The following is an 11,891-nucleotide window of genomic DNA, read 5'->3' on the forward strand; positions in this document are numbered from 1 at the left end:
GCCCTGCTCCCCTCAAGGCTTTAAAAACCGGCAATTACCTTTGATGATAATGACATATTGTTGTTCGATCTATGTAGGCAAGGTTGTCGGACACTGGGTTAGATTTTACAGTGCAGATAAATGGGCCTTTCGTTTGCTACAGACAAACGGTTCAGTTGGGTAATATTAACGTCTGGTGACTAAGACAGCAGCGGCATCTTATAAAGTCTTTTCCGTTTACTATAAATTAGGTCATCAAGAAAGTGTTAACCGTTCTTCGAACTGGACTCCATAAGTCAGGCAAATCGCAAATCTCCGTTGATGTAACTGGAATTCGATAGTAACAGATGTGCTGACATTATTAGAGTACCTTTACTCAGGCATAGCATGAAGCACTTTGAAGATAGGCGTACCACCAAGATTGCAACAAGTAGCCATTGATAAAAATTGAATGGAACCAGTGAACGAGGGCGCCGTCTTTCACTATGACAACGCCAGACGACATGCATCTTTAGCTACCCAGCAAAAAATTGTTACGTATCCCATCTTGCCGATTTTTGCTAATGATATCAATTAAGTTTCAGTGGAGGACGCACAATTTTTCACAAATGTTAGCAAAAAAATCAAAACGGGTCGTAAATTAAGATGGCGCATATTTAATTCAGTGACAATATTTCATAGTATAAACATTTTTTCTTTTTTTTTCGACGGCATAAGATACGCATGGCTACACAGTTACAGGAGTAGTAGGCACTGAATAAATTGAGCTGTAATAAACCGTTAAGCTAGACATTCTTTCCTATCTGCAAACCGATACGACGGCGATCGTTCTGTTATAGAATTTAGCAACGGTTTCTCTGTATGTCTACCTGGTATCTCATGTAAACATCTAAACGCCTAGATTTCCATTGAACAACTACGGGGAGAGCTACACACTCCTTTTATCTAACAGTTGTAATGGCGACCGTCGTCAGAGCAACATTGGTTTGTTACCGTTTCTAGAGCTGCCCTAATAGGCTGTAACGGACATTCGGATCAGATGCTTATTTCGCAGATCTTACAGGTTGTTAGGGATCTTGGTCGGGTGGGAGACTGCTAGACTCAGTTGGTTTTCGATCAGATATTGAGACGAATGCCGCTGCTTTTTTCTCGTCACTGGTGATAGCCCCGTTGTTTGGGCGTATCGTCTAAAAGCTATGCGATATCATTATTATAAATGTACTCAGTAAGAAAAGCAGTTAAATTTGATATCGGCGTTCGTTATCGAGTGGGTTAAATACGAAATGGGCAAGATATTATTAGACAATAAAGGCATGAGGGAAGCTGGGGTTATAGAAAAACAGGTTTTCGGTGTCTACTTCCTTCTTTAACGTAACAGAATAACAATTCAAAATGTCAGAAATACGGAACAATTCGGTAAATTGATTTTTGACTATATTTCGATGAAGAAGCAAAATAACGAGAAATTCTATATTTCGTAGCTACATTTGCAAAAATAATCTGAAACCAGGTCACGTTTTGTAGAAATTATCACATTGCACCTAAGGACTATATGGGTCACCGTGAGGCCGGACGTCGTGGGTGCGGATCGTAGGGAAAAATCGAGAGGACCATAGAGGAGTCACATTAGCAGGAACGTGCATGTTAAGCTCACACTTGTTGTACCAAGTATCGTTGCTCCCGTTTATTTGTTTGCTTTCAAAAGAAGCCTAAAATATTTAATTGGGTCATCGCATCGTTCGGACAGAACTAGACTATCGATAATTGTCTCACATATCGTGAATAGTCACGATTACGGATAAAAGTCGTACATACCCACTAGGAGGCTTATTTGTCCTTGAAGAATAATGCGTATGCTGTTAGTGTTCAGAAGTCGATTCAAGAGTGTGCAACAGAACTTTACAAGGCCCTAAACTACAATCTTTAATCGGCCTAATTTTGCAGTAAACTATTATAAAATACAGTCTTTTTCCAGCCATAAACATAGCCCTTTATAGGAAAAGGCGACGCATTGTTGAATGACTGACTTGAAATCAGTAATGGTGGCCGATTATAGCCTTTCGTTTGGCTCAAATAACTTCACCATACGTAGATTAATTGTTATGGGCTCACTCAATCAAAATTATAAGAAAATTTTTAACAAATATACTGCAGTAATCTTTTCTCTTTAGTAACACTAGATATTTTGAGCCGATAGCGTCAAGCGACTTTCGAATTTTGGACTTCGATCAGCTGAGAACGTCATATTCAAATTTTCGTAGAGCTTTGAAGATATCATTTAGGTAACGTCGGTTTGTCTATCTTCGTTATCGTACAACATTGTTGTCAGCGCAGCTAGTTAATGATCATCTACCGCGATTTTTTTGTAATCAGCGTCGGGCAATAAATGTAACTGAGGGGCAACGATGAAGAAAAACGACGAAAGACTGACGTCGTCTGTATATGTCTGGACGTTCTAACCAGGCGTCATTGCCACGTGATAACACACGGCTAGGGGGCGTCATGGTATGGATAGCTAATGTGTATTTCGTTGAAAATGCCGTCCCACTAACTATAGCTAGAAGCAAGCATGTTACTGACCAAATATGGGCAGAATCTTTAGCGTTCACAGATGATAGAGAAAACTCATGGACAACGAAAAACTTAATGAAAAACTTAACATGGCGACTCTACATGTTCATAGGTCTGTTAGAGAAATCCTTACGCAGACCCAGCAGAGCAACCCTTATTGTTGGTTTTTGAAGCAATTGAAAAAGCGGTGACTGTGAAAGTTCTTCCACATAAACAGGGCAAGTAACTAAAAGTCTGTCCTTTTTTAGGTAAAGTAAACCTGTAGTCAATCAAAGCACATAATATTATCCCCGTATCGACAAAGTCTTCCATAATCATCCACTGCCGTTTTTAGAAAAAAATAAATAAAAAACAAGATAGCGGCTTTTGACGCCCTATTGATTCGTAGTGCTCGTATTGCATACTTTTCTGGGACGAGGATTTGTCTGTCATCAACAAGCAAGAAGATCATACGCTTCTCGTATGCTCAGGTGCTACTTCGTTTGTTGCTTTACCAAACAGCATTGGCTGGGGGTATTTGCTGACACAGTTTTTAGCAGTATATATCATTGCCTCGTTACGACTTCACAACTTTTGTTTTGAAGCTGGACAGGTAGATACTGTATGATAAAACGATCGTCGAGTATCAGTTAGGTTTATCAATTCAGTGAACGAGACAATTTTGCTCTTTTTTTTACCAGAGTGAAAGAGTTACGAATCCACGCAAATGTTGGTCTATTATCGACTGTGCTGGATCATTCGGGAAACGAATGCATTTTTATTCACGGCTATTACTTTAGAAAAACTGCGATTTCCTTAAAAGGAACTGAACTTCAACCCTGAAGTATTCCCTGAAGGCGGCTAAGACGTGCAGTAAGTGGCATGTATGTAGCTGGGCGGCAACACAATGCAACGAGCACCAACAACGCAGTGAAGCTCGTTATCGCAGCACTATTCTGTAAAGGGCGAGGTTATTAACGTAAATATATATGGAACCCGGGTAATGACGGCAAGAAGTTCCGTTAGAAAACAGAAAGGGTTACATATATACATATGGGCATTACTTTGCTATTTCTTAGCGTACAATCTATTTAAGCCTTAAGTGAATTATATTATGTATGTATTCGTTCCCGAATATTTAGCTTCTTCAAAAGTGCCACTCATCGAAGTCTTTATCGTCAGATCAAGGGGCTTTTATTGTTGCTTTTAGCTCCGATGCACCGTTCTCTTGTAGGCTGGCCTATAGCTATTTCAAGTCCAAAGCTCTTAAAAATATAGTTTCAATTGTTATAGCATGAATCGTAATGATGCTTTGCCTGTTGATTGGTTGGATACTGAACTGCCGCTGAATTTGGTAATGTTAATGATGCCATATATTTAAATTAAAAAAAATAAAAGAGTATGTTAATGTGGTTCAGATCGGCATTGAACTAGAAAATGTGAAATCTGCTAAAAAGGAAGACGTGGACAGCAGAGTCCTAATGTTGGCCTGTTTCAAGCTGGATATCACCTTAAAGCATAACAATGCAAATTTTTGTTGCACGACGTTGTAACGTTCTACAACTAGAGTTGACACAAAGGCGGAAAAGGACGATCAAAAAGCTATTTGTCTTCCCTCCCACCCGGTAAGGCTATAGTTCAATAGCATTTAGCATAATCTTATTCCTAACTTAAGGTATACAGTAAACTGATATCTAACACTTCAAACTACGCCTAGGTAAGATTTGATTAACTTCGATTAGTGAAAATTTACTGGTTTCAAAAAAGCCGGGCGTAAGTTATCACGCAAATAAGTCGCTGGCACTAACTCAGCGATCGTGCGTGTCGATATTCCATCAAATAGCCCTTGTTTTATTGATTTTGCAGTGGCGAAGTGTTTGCCTATTTAACTTCTCTGCTGCTGAAGGCCCAACAAACGTAGCGGCTAGTTACGTATCCAGAGCGTACCCGTAGTGTCTGACAGATGTCTTTTCGCTCCCTAAGCATATCTCAGTAGGGCAAGGTTAGTGAGGCAAGGTTAATGGGACAACAGACACCGGCAGGTGACGTCTTCTGATTGTTTGTCCAGGTTAGACTACCGAATGAATAGAAGTGAGTAGATTTATTCTCCACTTCATTACCACCACCATGACCGTTGTCATAATTATCATAGGCCTACACCTATCTCATTATTCGCCACATCTATGTGTACTTACAATTCAGATGTTAATGTTTTTTTGGCCAACGTTACCTTGAATTGCTAGATGACACATTAGTTTTTCTTTGAGGGAACCGTCATGAAACTATCGTCTACGAAACACAGATCATAACGGCACACAGTAACGTAGATCGACCCTTTGAAATATGTCGCGCCCTCTACAAATACGTTTGTAGATAAATGACAATCATCAACGTTGTTACGTCGACAAATATATGCTGTAACTATGTTATTAGGAGGATCATCGTTATTGCTCAAGTTCGTTACTTCCAATGGATTATTGTTATATATATTAGTAAGTACTATTCGTGAGCATATGTTTCATCAAAGTTCTATTCATTATATGACTCATGGCTAGCTACAGCGAAGAGCCTAAATCTTTTATCGCTATAATTTCGTCACTAATAAGACGTCGTCTTAACAAGACTACTTTAGAAAGTAAAAGGCAGAGATAATCTGTTTTTAACGAAACGGCTATAGATTCTTTATGTAATTACACCAGAACGGTAATATGTGTATAAAGGACAGTACGGCAAGTGCTATGCTTGTTATGGCTGAAGTTGCCCAGTCGCAGATACTGCGAGCTCGACTGATTTGAAACAAACATGTGACCTTTAGCACTTCAGTGGCAGATAGCAACATCGAGGCATAACGGGGCAACAAATAAGTGAGGTAGCTGAGTTGGCAATCGATGGAAACATACATAACTAAATCATTGTACACTCAAGTACGTAATTGTTTGCTTTCTTGTCGACCATTGAATTGTCACATATGAACTGGCTCGGGCTTGTAGCGATTTATCTCCGCCTACATCCGAAGATAGTTAGCAACAACAGCATCGTCATCGCCGTCGATAAAAAGATCACTATCGCATAGAGAGAATTTCGGAAAGGGAAAATGGGCCAGCAATTTGGAACATAATTAGTGAACGTAAAAAGGTGCCCCTGCTTGTTGATGCTGTCAAGAGCGATTCTCGTCGACCACGGCAACTAATCCCCAAGGCGGGGCACTACCATTAGACGGGACTTTTTATTAACGAGTCACGGAAAAGGAAAAATGTAAGCTTCTGTTTTGAAGAATGTCACTGTTTTTTGTTGGTCTTCTAGATATTCTGTATAACGGCGTTATGTGTCGGTCCAACATAAGTTGCTTGTTTCCGTTTTTTTTTTTGTTATTCTACATCGATGCAGTTGCTGCTTTTCGTAAATATAGGGTATCCTAAAAGTAATACATGGTTTAATTTACTGCATAGCCCTATTCTACTACGCATTCGGAAGAACCTTAGTGAAGGTGTAGCGTTTTATTTTTAACAGGACAAAATACACGTTCTAGCCTACATTTGTGAGACTTTTTCAAACAACCAAGTTGGACGAAGAGGCCTTATGAAACAACCTGTCCGGTCCGTAGACCCGAGGACTACTTCTCCTGTTAAGGTACCTTGAACATAAAGTTTATGCCGCAAAACACCACAGCACTTAGCATAAGTTCACAAATCGTCGCAATTTCAACACCTGCACCAAGAGGATAGGTTATACATTCTATGATAGATTACTTTGCGATTATATGCTCAGCTAAAATTTACATTGTGTCCATATTTTTAAGACAGCTACCTGTAGTCTTCATTTGATCAGCTGGCGGTCGGATTTTAAGGAAGACGACGGAATGTTGCGGACGCTCTGGCAAATTGCAGCCGTTACGTTCTAACAGTTATAACCATTATATCAATTAAGTTCTGAGTAAATTTCATTTCTACCACTTACCAATCTTGTAACCGAACAACAAGATCACTGAATTTGCGATATAAATATGTCTATTTTGCTACGATGGCTATTCACCTCTCGTACACGTCGGAGAGGGCTGTACCATATGAGTAGCAACGTTCTTTATAGGATACCCACAACATTATCATCGCTTATGATGGCCTCTTACATTTGTCTTTGCTTCACAATTTGCTACGGTAAGATTTCTTTTAACCCAATGAAACAACATGTATTCATGAGATGTGGTACTAGCTCATGTAGTATGTATACGAATCTGCTGGCCTGATTCATCTCGCTTCTACCGCTGTTCTTCCTCTCTACTAGTAACGATATCGTTGAGGAAGACGCCGAGTAGCTTTCCTGATGAATGGCCTGCTCCGGGCCGATTCGTCTCGTATCGTTCCATCTAGCCGATTTCGATTTTTTGTACATCTATAGATCCAGCTAGCTATATAGCTGTGTGTCGATGTACGACGGCTCGTCGTTTCAATATAGTGAGCTGGTCCAATATAGCACAACCTAATAAGGCACGAGGGCATCATCATGTACGGGATGCTCTTTCTGCCTGTAAAGCCGAATAGATGCAAGGTGAGCTAAAAATAGTGAAACTGGTAAATCTTATGCAATGGCTGCACACATGCATCTGCGCTTGTTTGAAATACTTGCTTGAATGAATATCTTTTAACACACCAAAGGATTGATGTTGCTAATCTAAAGGGATCAAGATAATTACTACGGTGCTATTGCTAAGAGATCACAGTGAACTTGTGTACAAAGTACACATATGCACTTCAATCCAGCATTGTTGCTTTTAGCAACGAGTAGTACTTTCTCCAAGGATATTAAACATGAGTTCGACTTTCTATAGTCGTTGCTGCTATTTTGATGTATTTATATTGCCAGTGTGGGATGCGTACCCTGGACATATCTCTCCCTGTCAGCATTATTTAACTGTTTATACGTAATAATAAGCACATGTTTCTAGATACAAACTGTTTATACATCTGTTCGTGTTAAATCTGCCACATATTACGAAAGTGGCAGATGCTTGTCGAGTCGTGTGTCATCGTCAGTCTGGCCTCATCACCACTTCGTATTGCCGATGATAGCGATAAGTGTTAGAGACGACGATAGAAGAACGTCAATGATAATTTTATGGCAGAGATGAAAAGGTACATGATGATTATCAAAGCAGATTTGTACTTACCAGCTTAACAAGCCCAAGGTTCTTAATGTAACAAAATTTCAGAACAAACTTCTACCTTATCGTAGGATAAGAAATCGTCCGTATGGCTTGTTGTTACGGTAAAAACTTCTACAATAGTATTTAAATTTGTATCTGCAAAGAAGAGCTGAGTAACGTACGCTATTATATAGCATACGTTTTACAGACTGAGTCCGTTTCCCCGTGAAGAAATCGCTTCGCGCGAAGCGAAGTTTCTGTGACAAGCCTATCACCCTACGATACTGTGCTGTGCTATCTGACAAAATTTACAACACCTGACATAACGCGCATTCGCATAAAGTACCTTTTGTGTGTGCACGGATGGCAGCGGTCAGCTAGCTCCGCTGAAGGAGACAAGAAGACTCCGTTTTGTACGTGTCAGAATTACATTTGACTTTATTGTTCCTAAAAAGTTGCCAAATACACACACACATGCCTGCTAAATCCTAAGGGCATATCGTAACAGTACAATCAATGTATCGCGTTATATTATTATTATCCACCCAATGCAATGTGCTTTTCCTTCATAACAAGGGAATTTTCCTACCCTTTGTTTGGATTACAACGTACATTACCTATGTATAGTCCCAATGAGAAAACAGTCCTCATCTAGTCTGAATTAAACTGCAGATTCTAGTTACTTCAGATAGTTCAGGCGAACTGGAATCGAACGAGTTTACTCGACTTGTGACGTACAACGTTTTTTTTATATCAATTGTATAACGGTGTGCAACAATGCGGGATATTGCATGTATACAAAAATCGGTAGGCGTCATACTCTATGCAGTCGGACCCTAATCAGGGCATTGGCTGAGGGTAAATGAAAAAGATGGGTTACCCAGCACTACTACGTCCCCGTAGATATACCGTTACAATATGTATTCAATAGCAAAGTAAATTTTTTTCTGTTCACGTAACGATTGCCGCTCCGGTGTTGTTCAATCGTTTGGTCATGGCAGTAAGCCACTATCGAACCTTTACCCTATTTCTGCCTACGGTCGGCCGTGGAGATTGAATATCCCTTGAGCCACTACAGACGAGACGAAAATCCAACGAGGCGAAGCGATCCACTCGTAAAACACACCTGGAGGTTTGTCATTCTTCTTCCTTACCCAACGCACATGTTCTATCTATTGTTTTTGATTTGCTGTACTCGTATCGATCGACTGTCAAATACACAATAAACATTTGTCGGTCGGTCGGAAGGAGAACGGAACCGAGGGCAAGTATTTGCGTTTTTCGTATGTACAAACACACGTTGCCTACCGTTATTAATTAGCCACATATAGCATAAGCTAAGCCATTTGTACTCGACCACGACAGCACAGAGCGAATTGTTTTTGCCATACGTCTCTCAGTGATGGCTAACAATAATCAGTGTATGGTTAAAGTAATTTCACGACCATAAATTAAGCCGTTATATATATATACGGGTTTACGCGTACGAATCATGAATGAAAGCAAAAAGACTACAGATCAAGTTCTGTAGCCCCAGCGAAGATGACCCGAGATTCGAATTTCGTAAAAGCTGCCACTAATGCCATAGTGAGGTTGCCTCCGCAACCGAATTCGTTTCAGCCGTGCTTTGAGAAATCCGTTACCTGAAAAGCCAACACACATGTATATATAATATATTTACATATATATATATATATACATATATATAATACATATATATACATATATATATATAGAGAGAGAGAGAGAGAGATATGCCAGTTACTACGCTTCAGAAGAAAATACTAACATCGTCAGAGTGGAATAATTTCTGCTAGTCTAGCACCGGCATTTTTCTGGTCAAATAAATGATGTCCCATGGACGAAATATAGAATAATGAAACAGAACGCAATAAAAGTCGAATAATATATAACTGTCGTCGTGCAATTAAATTATCTATCTAGATTAGTGAAGGTTGAACTGGTGAGGGAAGGAAGTTAATGCACACAACGAAACCTATAATTTTATAAGATGACGAGTAGCAAGAGAAGATACCAGCGGGCAGACGCCTTCTACCGATTAGCTCTACCTTATCAGTAACTAAATGGACTTCGCAACGAAAACGCACAGCTCGCTCTATAGAGTGATAAATGAGGGCTCTGTGAATACAGATCTTCGGCTCCAATTATATCACTGGCGTACATTGTGTTACAGGTCCACACAAAAACAAATCTGCATAATCAACTTGTGGCACAGGTTATAGATCAGAAAAAGTATCTGATTCCCCTTCTTCCTTTTTTCTTGCACTTCAAATGATCACTAATAAATACCACTAGTATAGGGGTTATTTGTTGTTTATGGATGCTGCATCAACATATTTAGGGTAATTGGATATATGTGCAGGTCGTAATAATTAAATTCTGGGTTAAAAATAAAGCTGAAGGATCCAAATTCGGTGTATTTGCTAATACAATACTAAATAAATTCTTGTGAATACTCGATCTATTACGTCTGACGATGCGAGAACGATTTACTATAAAACTACCCAGATGATTTATTCTCCAATGATAGTTTTACTTTGCAATGGACTAGGATAGAACGTACAGCCGATGAAACTAGAAACACGAAAGGCAAAATTCTATAGATAACCAGAGTTGTCCAATGCATAGGCTTCCGTTCCTAACGTTCGAGTCCTTGCCCTCGCTTCACTGCAATGCTCTCCCCGAAGCTACCGCAAAACATATCTTATCAGCAATGCGTCCTAGCTTCCGGCTAGCCAGTTGTAGGCATAATGAAGACAGATTGGATGTACATGACATTTAATTGATATTAATGGACAAATATTCCTGTTTTGTCCAAATATCCGGATGAAGATAGGTAAACCCGCGTAAACTACACTAGTTCCAATGGTAATGGCAAGGCGAGAGCGGACAATTGATATTAACACAGGCTTTCTACACTCCAGCCGTCTCGGATGACGTTCTGTTTCTTATTTTGGCTACTTCATCAGAGTGAAGTGCACAGCTGAAATTCAGCGCAGCACCTACGTAAGCTGATGACGCGTGAGAAAAGAGCGTTCCCGAAGTGATAAAGATTGATTACAACAAAGTCTATTGCATTTCTTATCCTAGTTTTTACCAGACAGACGCTTCGGCAGCCGACATACTGGCAATGAAGAAGCTAAACACAGATAACTATAACACTTGTTGAAACCCTTTGGCAATAACGGTTTGTTCAAGTACCTTGTTAGTGCAAAATAATGTTTCTAATTGTAGTAAACCAGGCACCGTTAGCAAGAACTCCCACCCGGTTACATGCTCCTAGGGTCATCCAGTGACAAAAATTACCGTCGTAAAGGGGGATGCTCTCGTCCTTCCAGTGTAGTGAAAGACAGAAGAGAGTGGCAGTGTCGATCACTTCTTCAGTTCGACTATGTTTGCCGTGATCAGCTTTTCAAGATCTTCTTTACTGTAGAATTCAGACAGCACCTCGAGGGTGTGCTCACCTAAATGCGGTGGTGCTGATCGTACCTCATTAACTGAGTCGCTAAAGCGAACGGCCGGCCCGATGACTTTTACCTCATCTCCGCACGGATGCTTTACTATGGTTACCATTCGTTCGGCGATGGCCGCATCTTCAAAGACATCTTTTATTGAGTTTATCGGTCCATAAGGAACTCCGCACCCTTCGAGGACATCTAGCCATTCTTCATTAGTCTTCTCCGAAAAACGGTTTTGAATTATTGCGTCGAGTTCTCTGGAATTTACCATCAAATAAATAACACGCTCACTTATTTCTACTCGCACAAAGTCTAGAGCTATTGTACAAGTGCTTTACACCATCAAATAGATGTAAGAAACGGTAGATACGGCTAAATAGCTGACATTGTAAAGCATTTATGCGTTCAACAGTATAAAGGCTAATATATATCAGTATAAGGGTAGCTCTTACCTACGATTGGCTACTCGAACGGTGTTGCTGATGAAACGTTCATCATTAATGAGAGAATCTAATCGAAGTCGACGGCAGACTACCTCGAACTGCTTGTCGCTACCTGCTCCAATAGTTATGTAACCATCTTTTGTTCGGTACGCTTTGTATGGCACTATGCTAGCGTGCGACGTGCCCCAGCGTTTGCCATCAACCCCAGCGTTAAGATAATTTGAACCGATGTTGACTAATAACGATACCTGCGTTGAAATATATACAGACCCTGTTAGTAAAAGAATATGCTAACAAATA

General features: G+C 40.0%; 2 protein-coding genes across 4 annotated transcripts in view; one reads left to right on the plus strand and one right to left on the minus strand.

Moving 5' to 3' along the window:
- The window catches only part of LOC111267467 (immunomodulatory peroxidase), a 92,211-nt gene that overhangs the window by 18,407 nt on the left and 61,913 nt on the right, over positions 1–11,891 (plus strand). The gene's annotated exons all lie outside the window — the stretch shown is intronic.
- The window catches only part of LOC111267468 (succinyl-CoA:glutarate CoA-transferase), a 5,257-nt gene continuing 1,444 nt past the window's right edge, over positions 8,079–11,891 (minus strand). Inside the window, exons 3-5 of one of the 2 annotated variants that reach the window (XM_022845740.2) lie at positions 11,601–11,839; positions 11,155–11,405; positions 8,079–9,312 (exon numbers count right to left, since the gene is read on the minus strand). In XM_022845740.2, coding sequence (XP_022701475.1) covers positions 9,188–9,312; positions 11,155–11,405; positions 11,601–11,839 — 615 coding nt within the window. In that variant the 3' untranslated portion in view covers positions 8,079–9,187. Of the gene's footprint in view, positions 9,313–10,996; positions 11,406–11,600; positions 11,840–11,891 lie in introns of both variants that reach the window. The other variant, XR_002684634.2, reaches the window with a different exon arrangement.

This window comes from Varroa jacobsoni, unplaced genomic scaffold (genome assembly GCF_002532875.2).
Source record: "Varroa jacobsoni isolate VJ856 unplaced genomic scaffold, vjacob_1.0 scaffold_1192, whole genome shotgun sequence".
NCBI classification, from domain to species: Eukaryota; Metazoa; Arthropoda; class Arachnida; order Mesostigmata; family Varroidae; genus Varroa; species Varroa jacobsoni.